Consider the following 22,232-nt stretch of genomic DNA (forward strand, 5'->3'; position numbering starts at 1 on the left):
TATTAACAAACCCTTTGCATGGACCAGTATGGTCTGGAGAAGCTTGTAAATAGTTAAAAGATAAAAAGAGCACTTCACAAAATTATATCATTTACAATGAGAAAAAAAAAAAGCATATGTTGGAACGATCGATCAACAGTACATAAATAGTTAACAAACCCTTTGCATGGACCAGTATGGTCTGGAGAAGCTTGTAAATAGTTAAAAGATAAAAAGAGCACTTCACAAAATTATATCATTTACAATGAGAAAAAAAAAAAGCATATGTTGGAACGATCGATCAACAGTACATAAATATGCCAGTCTAGCATGGTTTGTTATGAGATAGCTAGCCTAAACAAAATTACAAAGAAAAACCAACTTAGTATATAGTTATGTCAGACCCCAACCCGAGACCATACTCTCATCCACAGGTTTTGGACCTCCACAAGATCTCGAGACTGATTCAAAAAGCTTTTCGATCTCTGGTGCGCATCTTATGAAAGATCGGTTCCAGAAATTATACCTTAGGTTCTGCCAATGACAACAAAAAGGAAGGATTTTGTTAATTGCAATCGACTAACAAGGGAAGTATTAAACAAGTTAACAAACAAAGCAGCAGCAGCAACAACAAAAAATACCTTGATCAGCTCAATGAAAGTAATGAGGAGGCCCCATGGATGAGGTCGGTTTACAATGAGGCGTTCTAGCAAGACTCTTGTAATTTGTTCTTGAATTATTTCCTGTCATGTCAAGACACAAGGTATTAATACATGCCCACAATTTTGTAAACAAATCAATCGCTTCAATTGGTCCATGCCAGTTGATGTTCAAGATAAATTGAAAATAGAAACTTAATTGGAAAATTTGAAGTTCATGTGAACCTGGTTTGATTCTGTAAACAGGTAAAGGATGACAAAGGAGAAGTAGTGTGTGTGAGTATTGGGATAACGTAGTTGGTTAGCAACAGCATTTAGGAAAAGGTAGCGTCCTTCAGTGTCCAAGTCATTGATTAGTGTCTGGAAAATATCCAAAGCAGCGATAACATCTGTATTTGTAGGAGAATATAGATGCTGTTGGAATGCATTTGTTGCTGATTGTGCATGGGGAGTTCGTCCCTCGAGCTGCTGGATTGCCTGTACATTAATAGCCCAAACATTCTACATTTAAAAAAAAAGACATGTTATGAAATCTTTCAGATCATTGACTAAAGTTTAAGTAAAAAATAGCAAGAGAAGAAAATTATAAATATGCACATAACAAGACGATTGATTTATGCTTAGTGTTTCATAATCAACATGCTTTTAGCAAAAAGTTAATTTTGAGACTACAATCTAAAAGTTCAATATCACTGGAGAACATGTGTGATCATTGACGGGTTGAAAATATCTAAGTTTCAAATTTACAGCACCTGCATCCCGACATACAGTACAAGGGAGTTGATTAATGGCACATTGTAACGAGTGCCGGCAGAGGCAGCTTCATTGGGTGAGAGGAGTAGCTTCTCTTTTAATTCAGATAAAAATGGTGAACTCTGTTGCCTTGTCTGCAGAAAGTTTGATTGAGTAAATAAATAAATGAATATAAGAATAAAATTTAAACTTTGAAAATTATGTCCATGTATGCAGCCTCATCAATAAGAAAAAAGCAGAAAAGGAATGAAGAATTGAATAGAAGAAAATGTCCGCAAACTCGCATATTATAGAAATGCAATTTGAAAAGAATGAGGCAGAGTACCTTAAGGTATTCATCTATGTCAGCCTTCATCTGCTTTGCTCTCAATACAGCGTCAACCTCAGAAAGAATACGAGGGGATTGAGTTATTTCTTGAAGCAAATCAATCTGCATACAAAAACACAAGTCAATGAGGCAATGTCAATTTATTCTTCCTTAACTTCAACACAAATTTCAAAAGATATGCGGGTTTCCAAGACCTTCAAATTTGGAGTTGAAGGATCTGGCAGCCTCATACTACGCGGAAATGCACTTAGGATGATATTTCGCATCTGAATGCAACTTGGAGGAATAACATCACAAAAGGTAAAGTGATAGTCACATAGGAACTCTGGAAAGTCATGAAGAAGCACCAAGAGCACCCTAAGTGTGCCTTTATAGAGAACACGGACCTAATCATAACAAAATAAAACAAACAAAAAATGTGTGTAAGAACTATTGGGCATGAAGAATGAGTTGATAGCACATAATTGATTATTGAATTATATATATATATATATATATATATAGAGAGAGAGAGAGAGAGAAACCGGATCTCCTAGTTCGGCATGCCTCAGAAAAGGCTCCATAAATTGGAACAAATCTACAAGTAACCTTTGGATATAAGGCCAGCCTTTTTGACCATTACCAGTCAGCATTTTTGGCATGAAGCTCCTATGACTAACCAACTCCAGCCAGGCAAAACTGAGGAAAAAATCCACATGACAACCAATTATATAGTAAAACTACACAGGGTGTATGAACAAACGTAAGTTTAAACAAAAAGAATATAAACAACAAAAATATATGATAGTAAATGATTTATTTGTTTCAGAAACATTTGTTAAAGGCAACTACTGTGGTGAAATCATGCATAAAAATCAACCAGAAGGAACTTCAAACAATACTTCTCAAAAAAAGGTATTTAATCCGTATTCACACAAATACCAAACATACCATAAAAATAAAGATGCAAAGCGAGAAAGCACAAGATGTAATATCACTCAAAGGACAAAGATTGTCCAAGCATTATGAAAACTACATTGGCAATATATGCTAAATCGATATAGGATCACAACATTAATAAAGAAAGCTACGACAAAGTGAACGGGAAGTAAAGGGTCACTTGTTCCCATCTTCCACAAACAGGAATTCTTCATAAATTTAGCAATATCAACATTTCCATACCAAAAATACACAAATGGTTTAAAAGAAAAGACACAAATATCATTCAATGAGAAAATTATCATCAAACTATACAAATCAGACAACTATTGGCGCAGTTACTAGACAATTCTAAATCTAACCTGAATCCAGGAACTTTGAGTGGCTGTAGAGCATGAAATGCATTGGCAAAAGCAGTCAAAATCTGCAAAATATATGTAGGAGTATTAGTCACATACATATGACTGTTGTGCATTTGGATTTGCTTATTTTGAAATCCCCAGTTTCACCCAACAGTGTTGTCAAACAGCAGCCTTGGGCCGTCATGGTATAGCTTGAGGTGGCTGATTTTTTGCAACCACTATGCCAATTTTGTGAAGGGCAATGGTGTCATCGCAGATATGGCAGACTTCTGGCATTTAACCAAGGTCTGACATCCGCAATTTATAAAACTGACTCAAAACTCACCAACCAAAATATCAAGTTTCATACCAAAAAATCCAAATTTTTCAACCTCGTCTTATAAAATTCTTTAAATTTATCCAACTTAAACCAAAATCCTTCTAAATATTCAAAATAATTTCATAACATTTCTATAAACTGCAACAAATCTTCAGTCATTTCATATCTCAATTTCATAAAACTCCAAATTTGGGTAGAAAATCAAAATGAAGGCAAAAAAAATTGAGGACAATTTTAGCAAAAATTGACAAAAGGACCACAATCACATGTTAACAACAGTTGAAGCACTAAACATGCAATCAACTGTAAACAATGATGCCGTTAAAAAAACCTGTAAACAATGACATTTTTATTATCATAATTCCATATTCCAAGCAGAATTGGTTTAACATCATTATGAGTTGTGAAATAACAAGGGACTCGCCACTCTAAATATTATTATCATTTAAATATCTTTCATAAATCATTTAAACATTTTGTGCTGTGATTCTGAACTTACAATTTAGCTTAAATATCTCTCCTATTTGAAAATCAATACAAATTAAATATATGTAAGATTCTAATCAATGTTACGCTTTGCTTCATGAGACCTTTGGCTTTGTTCACATAGCCTTTTCTATAAATTTCAGTTTTTTTAACAAACGGAAAATACCAAAGTCAACATCAGCAACAAAATTATGACCCTTCTAAAATAAAAACTAATGGAGCAAAAGGATTTGGTCCCATCTTTGACCCAGGATGGAAAAGGAGAGAGAGTAATGAAGGATTAATGAAAGTGACAAACACCTGCAGATTTGCACCATCAGTAACAGGCTCAAGTGAGCCGAGATCCAGAAGCCAATTGATGAACAATCTGAAAAATGGTCTTGGATTAAAAGAAACCTTCTTCTCCTCTGCATCTTTTACAATGAATCTGACGGTAACTGCCAGAATCTGCCAGAAAGCAATATACAGTTTTTAGACCACAATAACAGAATTAAGAGAGCCTGAGGGAGGGAGACAGACAGCATTTGATGCTTTAGTACATTCCATACCTTGGAGAGAAGTTTGCTTGATCCCTGTCCCAAAAACACACAAAACTGCTAATAAGATAACTACTCCAAATAAGAGAAAGGAAAAGAAGAGTACAGTTAACAACCTTCAAAATCGAGAAGACAAGCTTTGCATAAATATCAATTGCGAGAAATGACATTGTCGGCATCTGTTGAGGAGATTGCAGTGCCCCTGAATTAATCCCCTCAGTGGATAAGCAATGTGCAACTGCAATTTCCTGGAAAGAAGATAAAGAAGAACATTGATCAAATTGAAAATCCTAGCCAAAAGTATGAAAAGGTAAGTTGCATAAAGAAAGAAATGCCACCATCAACAGGCGGAAAAAGCGATCTGGCATATCATCTCCCTTAAGCAGCCCACTCTGGTGCAACTGCACGATGAAGTGGGTAGAAGCTGTATCATTGGCACCGGGAAGTTCACATATCCTATACCATTCAGCAAACAACATGGAAACCTACAACGCATACATAACAAGTAATCATTAGGATGACAGGGAGCATAATCTATTCCTTATGAAAAAAAAAATTTGAGACCAACAGATATTTTAATAAAAAAATTATGGTCCAACAATTGAACCCATGTTGAAGTACAGAGTTAAGGCATATTTGATATTCCAACAATTGTTAGGGTTAAGGCATGTTTGATATTCTAACTATTGTTTAAGGGTGGCCTTTTACCAATTCTTAAACTCAGACCAAGGCAGTTGTAGTATATAAAAATAAAAATAAAATAAAAAAAATAAAAATAAAAAAGACAAGGACATTGTTCAGAAGTTCCAAAGGAAATATCTGGTTCCAAATTACATTTTGTATGCTCAAGATGAGCTACTAATCTTTTCATTATTTTTCAATTTCAATGCAATAGAACTTCCAACAAATAGAACTCTCACTTATCTGATTCATTCCCCTGTTTCCTCTTATAAGGACATAATAGGAATCCATGTCAGAAAAGTAACATTGGATCACTAGTTATGGGCTACACTGGGAAAAGAGTGGACAAGGGTAGTTCTACAAAAAGGGTGAGTGAAGAGAAAAGGACGGGATAAAACTTGTGTTGTACGGTCAATATGGTTTGGGCTCTTAGTGTAGACAATCAAGAGATATTTCTCTATACTTCACTTTCTGCTATTCTGCTGAAGTCGCCTTTTCAGTAAATATTCTGCTATTTCATAAATGAAAGGGGTATTTCATTTTGTGGTGTTCATATATGAGACAAGCTATCGACCTGTCAAATATTTACAAAGTCAAGATACCTGTTCACGGAATCCAGCAGGATCAGGTTCAACAGAATCTACAATGTTCAATGCTTCCCTGTTTGCAACTTGCAGACCAGGACCCTGATTTGATGGAAACAGATAAAATATCATGTTTCACACAAAAACAAAAAGCTAAAGTAAAAAATATGCACGAAACAGTGCAGCAAATGTTAATCTCATCTGACCTTATTGTCTCTTGATTGCCTCACCTTATCCTCCTTTCCAACATTACTAGCAGATAGAGCAGCAGGGTTCTTGATCATCTCAAGAAGTTGTTGTAACGATTCGGGATATCCAGGCTTTGTGGCAAGCTGAAAATTAAAATATGGTCAAATTTTGAGGTGATGGCAAAAAAATGAAGCCACTCAGATTATAATTACAAACCTTTGCCAAAGCATCAATAAGATTGTGAAGTTCAGAAATAACTTTCGGTTCCTCGATGACCAAAGTTTGAAGAAGAGATATTGAAAACTCTGTAGCAGCCTCTGTACATTTAACCAGTGAAGTTGTTAGATTATAAAAGCACAAAAAAGGAAAAACAATAAAAGGCATTCTCTTTTGACATACTATTTCTTCCCCCATCAATAAGTTTTGCCAAATGAACATTGTACTCGGTTAGATTTAGCAGTTCACTGCCAATGAGACCAACAGTAATATCTTTATTATATTTCCTTTCTTCTTCCGAGTAAATTACCTGCATGAATTATACACAGTACATATGAGTGAAGAAATTATATACAATATCACTGATTGAATGTATGCCTCAGCTCAACTGTATTGAACTTTATTTTTGTAACTTATCTAGTTGTGAGCTCGCTGAAGGTTGTATCAACTATGGAAAACATCATTTTCGACTTTAACTTGTTATTCATTTTATAAAATTGTATTTCTTTTCTTTATCTCACATCAAACTCAATTTTTTACGTTTTTATGTGAATACTAAATTTTTCTGTTATTTTAATTAATTTAGGGCCCATATGTTATGGATTAAAATAAAAGTGATTTTGACATCGAATAATTTAGAGATTATTTTTTAGAGATTTTACGAAAAATCAAAATCTATTTTGCGTTTGTTTACCCTAATAAAAATCTTTTTTTTTAAAAAAAATTAGCTACTTCGTTTGGATACAACTATATAAAAGGAATTTTTTTTGTTTCAAAATCAGTTCAATCTTTTGACCCATATTTTCTCTCTCCTCTAAAAAAAATATATTTTTTGAAAAGGTACTAGCTTCTCATTTTAAGCTGTTTTTAGATTTCATTTAGATTCTCATTTTTTTTTTAAATCTGTAACAAACGGATGCAATACTCTTAAAAGTGATTATTTTTTTTAAATAAAAAAGTGATTTTTTTTTCTTAAATAAGCTATAACAAACGGGCTCTTAATTTCACTAATTAAATCATTTGTTTTTTAATTTAATTATTTAAACAATAAACTACAAATAGGTTACAGGAAGAATAGTTTATGCACAGTGAACAAACTACAAATAGCTATAAAATGGAAAAGTGAGAAAACTAAAATTTTGCATAGAAACAAGGAAAGAAAAATTTGTAATTCTCCTTGACAACTTTCAGTTAACAAAACATACCCAACTAGTAAGCTCCTTGACAGCAAGCTTGCAAACATCGCGAATGGCAGTCAGGATTGCAAGATAAGCACAAACATGAACGTTGTTTGAAGCATTGTCGTATAAGCCCTTGAAAACCTATTTATATATTAGAAATTAAAAAACAATAGATGGTGATTTTCGAATAGAAAATAATTTGACAACCATTCATGGTCCTACTGAAAGTGGGGTATCAGACATAAGACATGGTTTAAAATATGCAACTATGGAATAACCAACTACTGACTATGGATAATATATCTCGCACTACGCATTAAATATAATTCTTGAATCCCTGTAAAAGAAAACGCACCTTTTGAGCCACAGCTAAAGCTGCCTCATCTCGACTAACACATCTGAGTATGATCTCAGGTACCTCAGAAATGACACCCTAAACATAAGTAGAACCAAAACAGATATTAAAATTTGGGAAGAAGACCTGTCTAATCTAGACGGAAAAACAAACTATCCAGACAGAAAAATAAAAATTATAGTGGTGATGTCTATATATAATTGCAAATTAGGTTAAAAAGAATGTATAATTAACAAAGTACCAAAAGTGAAGCAAAATAATGTACCTGAATATCTGCTTCCCTCGAATCATTGTTGACCAAAGCTTCCAACTGACAATGGCACACAGGCAGTTAATAAACCTCTATAGCAAACTCGATATGAAAATAGTCAAGAAAAATAAATAATCAACAATTCACGGCATAACCAGTGGCTCCAATTCAAATATAATTTTATAACAATTCTGCAGGAAAAAATATAGGCTTGTGCATCAAGGCCCAACAGGAAAAAATATATGATGGAGTATACATGTATGACTAAAGTACTCATGGCTCCTAGAAGAAACTTAAACAACCAAAAGCACAATCAGAAAAAATGAAACATCTGCCACAAAATGAAGTACAACTCTGAAAAATATTTGCATTCATGTGTAGAATTACAAGGAGATAAAATACATTGCTTATACTGAACTCCTAAAACGGGATATGCAAAGGAACAAATATTGTAAGCAGCTATAAAGATCAGTAACAACCTTTTGTGCGACAATTTGGTATTTATCCAGAGCATCCCTTGTAGTGAGAGAGGGTTCCAAGAAGCTACTTCCAATGCGCTCAACAGCACCGGATGATATCAGTGGTTGTGAAGAAGCTCCGGATTCCTTGCAATAGCATAGAAGCAGACTTAGACACCAATTGTGATACATTAGGAATTTATGCAGTTACATTGTTTAAATAAAATTCTCACTTTCCCAGCATCTGAAGAATCCATCGTGTGTAACTCAGGGGTGGAAGCAGTTGAAGGAAATGAGGCAACAGAGTCTTTCTCCAAACTCTGCTGGGAAACATTGTCAGCTGCTCTAATGTGAATTGGCGAAGCACTGAAACATTAAATGCAGATTGTAAATAAAATTAGACTTGTAAAATTTTAATTACACCACTTGCTGAACAAAAGTTGCGCACCTAAAATGTTGAGCATAATTAGATTCTGGCATATCATCTAGCGGTCGAGAGACACCCTCATATCCTGTGTTTAGGGAGTAACCAGGGTTTATCTGTCCCGGTGCAGGACCATTTGTGCCAGTGAGACCACTAGTGGCAGATTGAACAGCAGCGCCAGCAGACATTGAATGTGAGCTCTGGCTAGACTGGTTTTGCCAAGGAAGTCGAACAAAGTCCTAATATAAATGAAAAGCAGTTAAACTTTGTAGTGTTCTTCAAGGCTCTAAAGCTCGTCAAATAGTTTAACACAGGAGCGAAATTAAATACCTCATAGACACGCTGTTGTGACAGGGACAGCTGACCAGGTTTGGGGCGCAGGGGCTCTGGAACACCACCCATAGAACCTTGTGGATACAAATTTGCATCAAAAAATGTAGAACCCATACCTTCTCGATGCTTTTTTCTCAACGAAAGCTGTTGACTAATCTCTGTATCGATGGTGTTTATTGCCTACAAATAGTATGCAGCGTCAAAGTCAACAAGCAGGTAAACAGACAAAGACTTGGGGAGAAAACAAGTATTACAATTGCCCTATGTTTACCACTGTAAACTCAAAAAAAAAAAAAAAATGATATCATAGCTACTGTAAACTCAAAAAAAGAAGAAACTGATATCATAGCCACTGGTATTAACCAGTTACTAACTTTATGAGCCCGTTTGTTATAGATTTTTTAAGAAAAGAAAAAACACTTTTTTTTTAAAATAACACTTTAAGAGTATTGCATCCGTTTCTTACAGCTTTCTAAAAAAATCTAAAAACAACTTAAAATGAGAAGCTGTCAAGAGCTTCTCAAAAAATAGATGTTTTTTAAGAGAGAGAAAATAAGGGCCAAAAGATTGAACTAATTTTGTAACAAAAAATCTCTTTTATATAGTTGTATCCAAACAAACTAAATTATTTATTTAAAAAAAATGATTTTTATTACGGTAAACAAATGCAAAATAGATTCTGAATATGAATAAAATCTCTAAAATATAATCTCTAAATTATTCATTGTGAAAATCACTTTTAATTTAATAAGTAACAAATGGACCCTATAAGTCATTTGTTCTCTAAAAACTAAACTTCACAAGTCATTTATCAAAATTACTCCATTAACACAAAAAATGGGTGACCGAAAGTACAAGGCTGGGAAGGTAGATGTACACAGCTTTAACCTCCTCCCACCAATAAGTGGGGAGACTGTTGAATCTGTGACCTCCAAATCACAAGGCAGCATTCTTAAATTGCACCTAGGCTTGCCCTTGATGAAGTCACAAAAAAAATATAATGATTAAATTGATCAGGATAGCAAGAATCAGGCAAAAGTGTATTTCCTTGGATAATGATTTAAACTTATTCTTAGTAGTCCTCGATATCAAAGGAATGCCACTATCTACACAATACATCCCCTTTTTTCACCGATATCAAAGGAATGCCACTATCTACACAATACATCCCCTTTTTTCACCAAAGTTAATTATAATGTCGGAAATGTTTCACAAGAAAACCAAATAATCACATACAGGAAAGGCGAGAATTTGTTAAATGCCCATCATTACAAACCCAAAAACACTATGTATGGGTCACCAATGGGTGGTTCACAAATACAAGTTGAACAGCTAAAAAAAGTTCAGTAATGAAAATAATCATGGATAAATGATACATCACCTTAACCATGGTGTGAATACCTCTAAGATTAAATGTTATATCGGAGAACTAATATAAGCATAATTTTCCTTACTACCATCCATCGGCAAAACCATCATAAATTTTCACACACAAGTGGAGGTGTCGGGGTTCAAACCTGTCATGCCATCTGACTTAACAATTTTGACATTTTTGCCAGTTGAACTGACTTATGGAACGACTGAAAAAATGTTTCAATATTTTTAACTTAAGTGCCAAGTGTTAAAACATTTTTAACTTACCAGAAAACTCAAGGGACCAAATTGTATATCTTCTTATAATTTAAAGCAATATCTTGGGTTTTAAGTTGAAGAATTGAGGAGAGGGAAGAGAAGGTCGTGATGGTGGAAAGTGTGGAGTGTGTGAGTGTAAAGCTGGTCTTTGCTTGTAGCAACATATCTTGAATCATGAATTGTTTTTGGATAATGTAACACACTCGCGCTTCTTTTATTCGCTTCTAATTCTTTAATCAGATATTTATTTATATTTTTAAAAACGATATTCATCCCACAAATAACGTTAACTACAGGAAATGCCATCAAGAAGAGCTAACCTTGTCAGTAGCGGCATGTTCAATGACTGCGCATCCAAGATCTAGATTATCATTGGTGACAAGTTGCACAGCTGGTTCCAAAATTTCATTTGCAATACCTAAATTCTGAAGTGCAGTCCTCAGCTGATTTGATATTGATGTCCGTAACGGTTCCTGGAAGAAATAAATTGAAGTAGAAGATAAAAGCCAGTAAGGATCCTATAAAGTGAGTCATCCTAATAGAACTTGCCCAGATTTTTTTTTTTAAAAAAAAGGATAGATTAATGGCCATATTTCCGTGCATTACTTTGCATGTGACGTGAGCCAAACTCCCAGCCAGACTAGCAACCATCAAGTGTGCAGCATTTTTAATACGTTTCTCCTCTGATTCCATGGCATAATCCTGCAAATATATGAGTAAATTAAATAACAAAGATCAATTTGAGAACAGGCTATTGCAGATTAAGGCTGCCAGTTAGAAGTTGAAATGGGACTACAACAGCTGTTTCCATATCCCACATAACCAATGACAATGATGCATTAGAGACTTGTTAATTTCCAACTGAAATTTCCACTTCCCTCATCAAATGTCTCAAAAAAGAAAGCTATTGACATAATTATAAAAGATAAAAATTACAAATCACAACATTCCATTGTAGCAAATATTAAATTAGGAAATGTAATATATATATTTATGTTAATTTAATGGTTATTATTTGAGGTATATCGTAGGAAACCATGAGTTTGTTGAAATTAATGGTTATAAAGTCAAAATTAATATCAACCTTTGACCATTAAATTAATGGTTATTATTTGAGGTACATCGTAGGAAATCATGAGTTTGTTGAAATTAATGGTTATTATTTGAGGTACATCGTAGGAAATCATGAGTTTGTTGAAAATAACAACCCTTGATTTTCTCAGTTTACTATCTACTTGTTAAAGAGAGCCAAATCCAAGAAGGTTTCACTGAAATATCAACCTTCAAAACAAGTTCCTTTGTTGTTTGGGTTGCTATGGAAACACTGCGCTGCACAATACTGGACACTATATCTTTGATGGCTCTGTCCATCGCAATGGGCACCACTCTGTAATAAATAAAATTTAAATATATAAAGTTCGACCAACAAGTACAGTCAGATAAGTACCAGAAGAATATGGTAAGAACTCCATACCTTTGGAAATGAATCTGTAATCCAGAACCACTGAGCTTTGGATTTATAATAACATGAGTTCCAATACTTTGTATCTGAGTTGGGAGCTATGAACGAAAAACAATCATCAATTATGATGAGGATACAAAGTCGGGTATACATGGTCCAAGAAAGAAGAAAAACAAGTTTCAATTTTAACCTGGAAAGATGCTGGGGTAGTATTTGCTTGTATCAGTCCTTGAGCAGAAGGTAGTTGATCAGGCAAGCCCAGAGGTGCTACTTTCTCATCTTCCATCATCGTTCCGGTGGAAATATGAAGAGAACCAGCATACTATCCACCCAAGAAACATTTAAAATACAATATATAGTTTAACAGAAACAGTAGCCAAAACCCCAGATAAAGTAAGGAAAACAAACCTGAGACAGCATATTAGATGGATTGGAGACTTCAGGCGGTAGCTCCACCTGATTTACTGGAGGAACAAGGCCAGGTTTTATATCAGAAATCATTTGTGATTGAGATGCCCCAACATCTTTATTAGAGAAATCGGGATTTCCTTCAATTTCTCTTTTACGATCCTTCAGAAGAGAAGTTGGTGTGACATCCTTCATATCTACACCAAGATTTTTGTATAAAACCTGTATAACACAAGGATTTGAACAATTAGGTAAGAGAGAAATGTGACTAGAACAACAATTTAAGAAGGAAATAAGAGATAGTAACCTCTATGTCAAACTTGAGGTTCATTTTCAAGTTTGGCATTGAACAAATCTCAGCAAGCAATCCTAAAATGCCCATGGTCCAAGGATTAGGGGGTTGATAAGCAAGACTGCTTTGGCATGGTTCAAGGACCTACAACATAAAATTGAATGATAAATTAAGCACAAAATTAAACATGACCATCAAAATAGTTTATCACAATTAAGAATTCTACCTTTGAAGTAAACGGAATAACAGCAATCATCAGCCCCTTCTCATATGCCTACAACATGCAATACAACTTGATAAGTACACTACAAATTGAAATGTCGTTACCTCTTAAAATATATTCAATTGGGATATTACCTCTATAATCAGAGATTTGGGATCTATTTCACGAGCCCTCAAAACCTGATTCCGTCCAATTGTCAACTTCCCAAGCCAGCTACCAAGATTTTTAAGCAAGGAACGCTCTTCTGAACTTGATTTTATGAGTTCTGATCCTAAAAGAACCTGAAGAGTACACTGTATTATTTCAAACTTTTCGCACATCTTCAGTTCAATCACAAGAAGGGAACAGTAACATGGCTCAAACCTTGCAATTTTCGTATGTTGCCTGAACAATCTCTTTGTTCAAAGCCTTTGAATTAACTTTGTCCAGAAATTTCAGGTACATGTCATGGAAATTCGGCTCAATGCTTGCTCTACCAAAAAGAATCAATTTGTATAAGTGGAGGTATCTAAAATATACAACAGCTAATATGATATAATATAAAGAAAAGGACATAGTATATATGCACAAAAGCCATGTAAAATAGTCCTATTTCCATGTTCAAGTTGTGTCAACAGATCAGTTATTAATCATTGGTTCAGTTAATCTTGAAGGTAATATAGGACTATATTGTCAATTGAGCTTTTTATCCCCGGAGTATAACATAAAACTTGTCCAAAACCAAATTTTGGAGTTTCGAAAATATGTATGTTACATCAAGTATCAACAGTCAATCTTTAACTTCCTTGCCGAACTAATCTCTATGAAACCCATACTATACTTATTATCAGCACATTACAACCCCATGTACATAAGTTTACATTGATAAAAAAAATTACAAGCTAATTACATGATTCAATTACAGAGTATGTGTACCTTTTCATGACCATATACTGGGCAAACCATGGATAGTACTGCTCTTTCAAAATTTCTGTGAGCTCCTTTGATTTGGCTTCGATGTTAGTAGAAGAGATATTATTAATTATAAACGATATCTTGTCCTGGACCTCTGATCCTGGAGCCTATTTATGGCAAAGACAAAGATAAAATGAATGCACATAGAAGTAAAGCTAGTTACATTTAAACAACTCATTAAACTGACATAGGCAGAAGATGAAAAACAATAATACTACTACACTCTTCATAAGCACAAAATTAAAACGGTTCATGATCTAAACTACTGAACATAAATATAAACAATCAATTTCTTGTAAATGGCTAGAGCACCTCAATAGGAGTTTCTCTTTTCTCTGCAGCAGCAACCAAAGTTTCAATATTCAAGGCAGATCCAAACTCTACATCAATCAACAGATCAAAGAAAGACAGCATAAAATTAGAAAATGAGAGCAGAAAGAAAGCCCAATACTTATGCCCTTGAGTAATCAAAAGGAATTGTTCACAAGTAGCAGAAACATACTGGCAGAAGCAGATCCACGGGACGGGGATGGGGACGGACGGACAAAACCAGGAGATGATGATGATAACATTGGCTGCGGCTGCAACAGTAGCAAGAAAATAAAGTCACCGAAACAATACAAGTAATAATACCAAAAGACAGAAATAGAGATGGGGTAGATCACACCAATCATATCATGCTCAAAAAACATGATGGAAGTATAGTACCTTATTGGCACTAGGAGCGTCGGTCGGTGTAATTACTGGAGATTGCCCTATAGACGCTAATGGTGGCTTCATATCTGTAGATGAACCAACAGAGGTCTTCTGACGATCATCCAAATGATTTTCACGTCTCTGTCCAGGTTGTGTGATGCCAGAGCCAGAAATCTGCAAAAGGTACAGGGCATAAAACAAAATCATCATCTCAAAGTATACAAGGACAGGAATAAAATTGGGAGTTACAAGGACACAACATAGTATACTTCTGTTATAACCTTATCAACAAGCAATAACATTTACTAAGATTCACACAATTTAAGGCACCAATGACCAGTGCTTGCATGGCATATCCAGATTCCATAATTGGTTTCTTTTCCTACTGTCAGTATATGGACTTGGTTAAATCAACTGCATAAGTTAGTTAAATGGGTGAAGAATGTTCAGGCCAGGTGGAGAACTACTTTGGCCATTTCCATAATCAAGCCATCTTTGGTTGGCTCAACAATATCAGATCGAGGATAGACTCAGATACCCCATATCAGAATTTGGGAAGGCCTAACTCAACCAACTTGAGGGAAGCGTATTACCGAGCCTTATAAGAACTACTTTGGCCACGTCTCTGATAAATGTGGGATTGTAACCCCTATAATTTCTACAAAGAAACAAACACCACTACAACAGGTTTCTGCAGAATAACCATCAACGACCATCTATTGTAGAACTGATCATCAAATGTTAGTGACAAACAAAAACACTTCAGAATTAATTATGCCAATTGACTAGGCTGGTCAAAATTAACTTTAACACAATAATACAGCTTCTAAGATTAACTGCACTGACCTACCTCTAAAAAAATCAAATCCTTAAATCGGAGCCATGGCTATAAAAAAAAATGACATCAATTACAAACAAATAGGAGAAACAAGGATTTTACTTTTACCTCTACATGACCAAATGTAGAACTATGGTTACTGATAACAGAAGTATGGCTCATCCCATCTACATCTGTATGACCAGAGGATATCCTAGCAAGAGCCTGTTCAATTAAAGTAACTATTTCTGAATGCGTGCTGCGCAAATGGGATATTTGCAAAATGTGATTGCAATATTGTGGCCACTCAACAAGACGATCAACAAACTGCTCCAATGCCAAACTTCCAAACATGAACATCTGTAACATACAAAGGCGCGGTCAAGCAGACATGAAATGGAACTTAAATGAAAACCACGCTTCAAAACAACATACTTTAGAATCTGCAGGCTTGCGCAATGCATCGAGAACATATCGAAGAGCTATCCCAAGAGAGAGATGTGTCACAAGATGATGCTTGATCACAGAACCTAATATATATAAAAAAAATAAAAAATTGTAATTGTAATAAAATAATACATAACCATATAGTTCCAAAATTGTGCACTGTGGAATGATAGCTAAAGTAACCAGCATGCCCACTCAAAAATCAAAATGTTAATATTGTAAACCACAATGATGAAGAAATCATGAAATCTTAATTTATATGTCCTGAATACAAGAATCATTTTAATATAAGCATTACAAGTCTCCAATTAGTTCAAATCTCAATAACATTAAACTAAGCAAAACAAAAAAAATCCAATATCACCAACAAAAGATATTTCTTAAAGAAAATATTTGATGGGCGCCATCTCATGCTCATTTTTAAATCTATTTTGTCACCGAAAACAATTTATCAGAACACATTTCCATTAATAAGCAATTTGGACATAATACTTCAATTCAATGTACACCACTAATAACGATAAAAGTTGAAAATGTGTTTACATATTGTTGTTTAAATATCTCAATAAATAATTCAAGGAACTGTAAGATAATAGTAGTGTAAATAAGTGGCAACCAAATGGAATAACTCAAAATAAAATGAATAAAAGGTGTTGTGTTGTCCACTCGAATGGTAAAAGCTCAACTTGACTCGAGAGATTTATTTATTATTTTGTAAAAAAAAAAAAAAAATATATATATATATATAGGATTTACTGGTAGACGTGTGCTCAAGACCTCATTGAAACATCTTAAATTAACTTGACCTGTAGGAAAATCTCAAATTCAAATCAAGCTTGAGCTTCAAACCAGGCTCAAAAAAACCTGTCTCGAGCTCAAATTATGAAATTCTTGCACATCAGCCTCAACACCAAGTATAATTCATTGTTGTACAACAATATTTTCCGTATAAGATGCAATGTACTACCCCAGATTATAGTAGAAACCGAGTATAGTTGATAAAAAAAATTGAGTTAAATTTTCACCATTTACAGTGTACCTAAAGATAAACTTACCAAAGGCAACCCCGGCAATTTTCAGTTGATGTTCTGGATACCTTGGGTAAAACTTATACTCGTCAAACAAGTTTGCAATCATGCACTCAAAAATTGATCTCTCCCTGTTAAGACAGACAAACATTGACAGAATATTAATATTAAGCCATAGATCGCATAATAGTTTCTCTAATCAGAAACATATAAAGATAGAGAGATCGAATAATCACTCTTCACACATTTTCGCCAAGTATAAATACTTGCAAATTTTCCAATCGAACTCTCCTTTAAACATATAAATAACAGAAAGAACCCATATCTGGATATAAAAAACAGAAAGAACCCATCTAGTAATAGATAACTTATTCTATTTATGAACAACATAGACAGGTTATCAACTCAGGCAAGGTCGTAAGTAGAAAAATTGAAGAGTATTTGATTCTTGGATTATGATCTCCAAATGGTTTAGAACTGCATTGTTTTTATGAATGATTTCGGGTAATTATAAAAGCATATAGTGCTACACAGTAACTGAAGTTGTAGACATGAGATGACAGGGTACAGACAGACCTTGAAAACATGCTATTTCCTTTACATATGGCAATTGAAAGGTTTAAGGGTATTACATATAGGAGTGAGCTAACAGAATCTTGATGAATGGTGTCTAATCCCCAACAAGTTTTTACAAAAAAGAAAAGGAAGACAGTTTTTCATCCAAAAGGTTCACAAAACACCTGGATTAGTCAGCTTACAAAAATGCAGTGTCAAATAAGCCAGGTGCAAAACTTTTAAAGGACATCACCTTTCCGAAGAAGATTCCTTGCGTTCAATTAGCATTTCCACCATTTTAGTGACAGTAATCACATCATGATACATATCTTTGAAGATACCGTTTGCTTCGTTTTCAACTTCTTGCGAAAATGTGGTATCAGAAGTAGATGAATCAGTAGTTTCACTATTTTGAAGCCTTGGATTTGAATCTATAATAGATATATTCAACCTCTCCAACTCCTCAGAAAGTTGTCCAGAGGTAACCAGGTCAGTATGAGATTTAAGAACCTGTAATTAGACAAAGTAAGATCTCAGATAAAACTGAAAATTAGACGTGACCAGCATAAGGATAAAACCATTGATCCGAGTAGAACCTTCAAGAATGTAGCAGTTGTCTCAGTAGAAAGATTCAGAACACCACCAGGCTGATTAAAAGATTGGCCAGATAGATTTTGTGATCCGCCAGCTTGGACTTCCTTCAAGAACTTCAGGCACTCCTGCAAAGTAAGCCTATAATGTCAGCCACTATTCTTCTGCAATATATTCTGACCGGTATAACTTAAACGCACACTATGAGAAGACTGTCTAAATGTGTACTGCAACTGCTGGTGTTTTGATAAATCAGAAATCAGGATGTGGGGGTGGCAAGATTACCTCAAAGAAGGCATCCTTGTATGTAGTTAAGTTGTTACTCAACCACTTCTCAAGGTCAAGAATTTCTTTACTTGAAGCAACAGCTGCTAACCTTACACTATAATAAGAGGGAATAATTTCGACCACTGATGATAGAATCTGGAAAATTAGCAACAGTTAAATAATGTAAATAACAATAACAAAGTCAATATGAAAAGTTCCAAGAAGAAAAATCATGACCGTCAACACTATCTATAACCAAAGTGACTCATGAAATGTTCACACTTTAGATGAGAACCACCTTAAGCTCTTGGCAGATGTCCACAATTTTCGCAATGCTGTCTACATCGATGTTTTGAGAATCCATAAAGCCTCGCAGGACCAGATTGGGATTAATGTGCCAAAGGTGTAGAATCATTCCACTGCCAGCATCACTTTTTACTATCATGGGAAAAACAATCATAGATACTTCTCTCTGGAAGAGGTTGTAAGTAGTCTGCAAGAACAAATGTGAACTTCATAAAAAGAAAGGACGTGGAAAAGGAACACTATGCAAAAGTAATCGAATACGAGTCTATGAATTTGTACATTAACATGTGCCATTCCAAGAAGCAAAATTTCTGGACAGCGTTTCAGGGGATAATCAAGGATTGACCAAACAACACTGGCATGACCCTTCTCAGCTAGCTGGCAGAGGACATCCAAAAGGTCAATACACAGCCATGCATGATTTGCATGTCCATTCTGAAGCTTGTGGCCATTGATCGCATCAACATAAGCCTGCATAGGAAATTTTAGTAAAAATTTGCAGTTGGGAACAAGAAACAATAGATATGCAGAAAGAGAATCATACCAGTTGCCTCGCAGAGTGTGCAAAGGTAAATATTTCTGGTGGTGCATATACGGCATGTTTGAGGAAAGACAGCTGACCCTCGGTATTTTTCCAGACAGACCCATAGATGGCATGGAGGGGAAATGGTTCCTGCAAGATGCAATTTCAAACATTTAAGAATTGCATGTCAAAGAGGTTACATGTGTCATGTTCATCAGTTAAGCACCAGGAATCCAGCATATTACCTTGCAGGCATGTTTATAAACAGACATAAGAAAAGAGAATGCTTCTTCACTGGGAAGGTAAAATCCTTCATGATCAAGATTTTCAATAACCCGGACCCAATTGGTTTGTGGCGCCTGTAAGAGATATGAGAAATCACGGAAAAGGAATGTGTTCAATTAATTTATTCCAATAACTGAAAAAAACCTTGCAACAAAATGGGCACCTTTTATTTAAGAAAACTCACAAGATTCTTGACTGTATCTATCAACACGTCAATATTCCAAGAGTTGAGTGGTGGTAACTCGGACAGGTTGTTGTATCCAAGGGCCGCGCCGAAAGTTAAGAATGTGCTCTGGTTATCCTCCATCCCAGCATGCGTGTGTGCAATAGCACCAAGTAATTTAGAGAGCATATTATCAGTCAAAGGTAAGAAGAGTGACAGTACTTCCTTGCACTGCGAGACATCAACTGTGCATCCATAACCTAGTTCCTTCACAATGTCCCCCATGTTCATTTCCTTTTGTATGTCTGCCAAAATAGCATCAAAATCGTTTTCTTCACACTCATGGAGGAACTCTGAATTCCTGTAGAATACAGGAAAGGTATTAAACAGACATGTCATCAATACATGTGGCAACTTGGTAAGCTAATCTAATGCTTCAACTAATATGAAAACATAAAATTATGTTCAGAAGTAGTTACGATACTAGTTTTAACTCACCTGCCTTTTAAAATTAATTCACAATACAGAGGTTTCATCTTAACCAATTATTTCATTCGTTAGAATAGGTTTATAAACTAGTTGACAGAATGACAAGCTGTAGACTATAAAGGTAAGCAGTAACTATGCAGTAATTAACCCAATTGTCTTCTACACAACCAGACAACAGGGATAACTAAGTAACTTACCACCGTAAAATATTAGCCTCGTGCATCTCATCAGGTAGCAACGGGGTCAAAACAAAAGGAGGTGTGTCCTTGACCTGCACCAGCGATAATAGCTGCATAAAGGAATCTACATGCTCAGAAAGACCCTCAGAATGCCTGAGGAACATGATAACACTGTGAATTTGCTCATGGAAACTCAAAGAACCGGGATTGGCACACAATTCTTCAATCTGAGCCATGCAAAAATGCTTGCCTACAAAGCAGTGATAATGTAGGTCAAATGTAAAATAGTAGAATTGTAATATGAAAATAGACGTAGAACTAACATTGCAAGAAGATATCAGCATCATTTGTCATGTAAAAAGGATGTAGGGATAACATTATGCAAAGAATTAATGGAGAAATTGACTTCATGCTTACCACATTGCCTGACATCGGGATTGTCAGAATCTGATAAAGCAAGACTGATGGCAATTTTTTCCAATAAGGACAAATGTAATCCATTACAAAAGCTTTTGAGAAAGCTATCATTAACATCTACATTCTTCATTGACTCAGAAAACACTGTGCTGAAGTTAGGTCTGTCCAATAGGTACTTAACGACTGCCGCCAGAATTGGCTCATGTTGCATATCTTTTATATCTCTTCCGACATAACTAAAGTGATCCAAGCAGGTTTGTAGCAACAAAATGCATCCAACTGTTCCAAACTCGGTGAACTGTCAACAATGTCGATAACCAGCCCAGTCAGATTAAATTTAAACTAGAGATAAACAAAAATGCAGAGTATAGAATAGCATATAGAACATCCAGAAAGAGGAAAGAAAAACAAAATGCACCGGTCACAAGACAGACACTGACACGTAACAGATAGCAGGCACGCCTTTAATCAGAAGTGTCGGTGTTGCAAGAGCAAATAACTTGGCATAAAATGGTATAAATACATTGTTGTAAAATCACCACAGAGTAAACTTAAATCCAAAAAACCCACATGTTACATCAATTTCACACAGTATATTTAACTACAACAAACCAAAAAATTAAAATTAAAATCCTTACACCAGATTTAACAATCACCACCGGAAAAACAGCATAACCCAAAAAACAAATTAACCTAAAAAATCGCATTTTAACACCGACCCAGAAACGAATTTAACCTAAAATCGCATTTTTAAATTTCCCCAATAAAATCCGACATAAAAAATGAATAAATTTCCCCGATCAAAAACAGAACAATCGCAAATTGTTAAATTTGAACACAAACCCATATACTGAAAAGAATCGAAATGATTACCTGAGAGAGTTGTTGAAGAACAGAGTCAAAGTTGAGTTGATTCAATGAGTTGAGCAGAAATCGAATCTGATTGGAAGCTGTGGATGAAAAGGTTGCCATAGTTGGCGAGGAAACGAGAGTCATCGGAGGAAGCGATCGGGAAGTGATGCGAGAGAAAGAGCATAAATCGAATGCTAGAGAGAGAGAGAAAGTGCGAGAGAGATTTCAGTGAAGATTTGGGTTTCTAGAGAGAGAGAGAAAGAGAGACAGAGCCTATTTATTGTTTTTTTGGGATAGCTTTGGGCCATTTTCATTTGGGTATGTACTATTGTGTAACACTGATTATGATTTTCTAATGTTTTTTTTTTAAGAGAAATGCTAGTAACACGCTCATTAACACACTTTTCAACACATTCAATATGAATGAGCCATGTGTCCTATTTTTTAATGAGTAAATAGTCAATTTCCCTCCTGAAATTGTAAGTTTCATCAATTACCCCCCTGAAATTAACAAAACTTCAATTACCTCCTGAAATTTCACAACGTTAGTCAATTTACCCCCTCCGTCAAATTTTTCAGTTAGTGAACATGACGTTTTGCAAATAACCCCCTGAAGTTTTGCACTTATGTGCAAA

General features: G+C 35.0%; 1 protein-coding gene across 4 annotated transcripts; it reads right to left on the reverse strand.

Moving 5' to 3' along the window:
- Positions 1-147: 147 nt before the first annotated feature.
- LOC11429926 (CCR4-NOT transcription complex subunit 1) lies at positions 148-21,864 on the reverse strand. Of its 4 annotated transcripts, none has more exons than XM_024772324.2 (51): positions 21,619-21,864; positions 20,746-21,043; positions 20,347-20,578; positions 19,682-20,021; positions 19,458-19,571; positions 19,234-19,362; positions 18,969-19,160; positions 18,682-18,876; positions 18,402-18,539; positions 18,122-18,244; positions 17,779-18,035; positions 16,998-17,101; positions 15,931-16,025; positions 15,625-15,855; positions 14,691-14,852; positions 14,485-14,563; positions 14,295-14,362; positions 13,944-14,089; positions 13,392-13,500; positions 13,163-13,309; positions 13,032-13,079; positions 12,821-12,949; positions 12,514-12,735; positions 12,296-12,427; positions 12,118-12,203; positions 11,925-12,030; positions 11,250-11,345; positions 10,964-11,116; positions 9,009-9,191; positions 8,703-8,917; positions 8,488-8,620; positions 8,276-8,401; positions 7,812-7,856; positions 7,547-7,624; positions 7,216-7,332; positions 6,194-6,320; positions 6,011-6,111; positions 5,812-5,937; positions 5,624-5,707; positions 4,679-4,825; positions 4,457-4,588; positions 4,353-4,376; positions 4,105-4,251; positions 3,000-3,061; positions 2,244-2,397; positions 1,914-2,105; positions 1,717-1,821; positions 1,391-1,525; positions 864-1,115; positions 621-722; positions 148-513 (listed from the first exon to the last, which is right to left on the reverse strand). In XM_024772324.2, the coding sequence occupies exons 1-51, from the start codon at positions 21,739-21,741 to the stop codon at positions 373-375; spliced, it is 7,182 nt and encodes a 2,393-aa protein (XP_024628092.1). In that variant the 5' UTR covers positions 21,742-21,864; the 3' UTR covers positions 148-372. The 4 variants fall into 4 exon arrangements, with proteins under 4 accessions (XP_024628092.1, XP_039684486.1, XP_024628091.1 ...); XM_039828552.1 differs by having other exon boundaries at positions 864-1,139; positions 14,485-14,557; positions 21,619-21,863; XM_024772323.2 differs by having other exon boundaries at positions 864-1,139; positions 5,836-5,937; positions 21,619-21,863.
- Positions 21,865-22,232: the final 368 nt, after the last annotated feature.

This window comes from Medicago truncatula, chromosome 8 (genome assembly GCF_003473485.1).
Source record: "Medicago truncatula cultivar Jemalong A17 chromosome 8, MtrunA17r5.0-ANR, whole genome shotgun sequence".
Taxonomy (NCBI): Eukaryota; Viridiplantae; Streptophyta; class Magnoliopsida; order Fabales; family Fabaceae; genus Medicago; species Medicago truncatula.

Bases quoted from the DNA above. Each gene is read 5' to 3' on its own strand.
- LOC11429926 (XM_003626634.4), bottom strand. From the start codon at position 21,741: ATGACTCTCGTTTCCTCGCCAACTATGGCAACCTTTTCATCCACAGCT. The intron at 14,090-14,294 runs GTGCTCTAGCCA...TGCCATAAATAG, and splicing joins AAAGAGAAACTCCTATTGAG to GCTCCAGGATCAGAGGTCCA. The intron at 12,204-12,295 runs GTTAAAATTGAA...TTTCGTTCATAG, and splicing joins CTACCCCAGCATCTTTCCAG to CTCCCAACTCAGATACAAAG.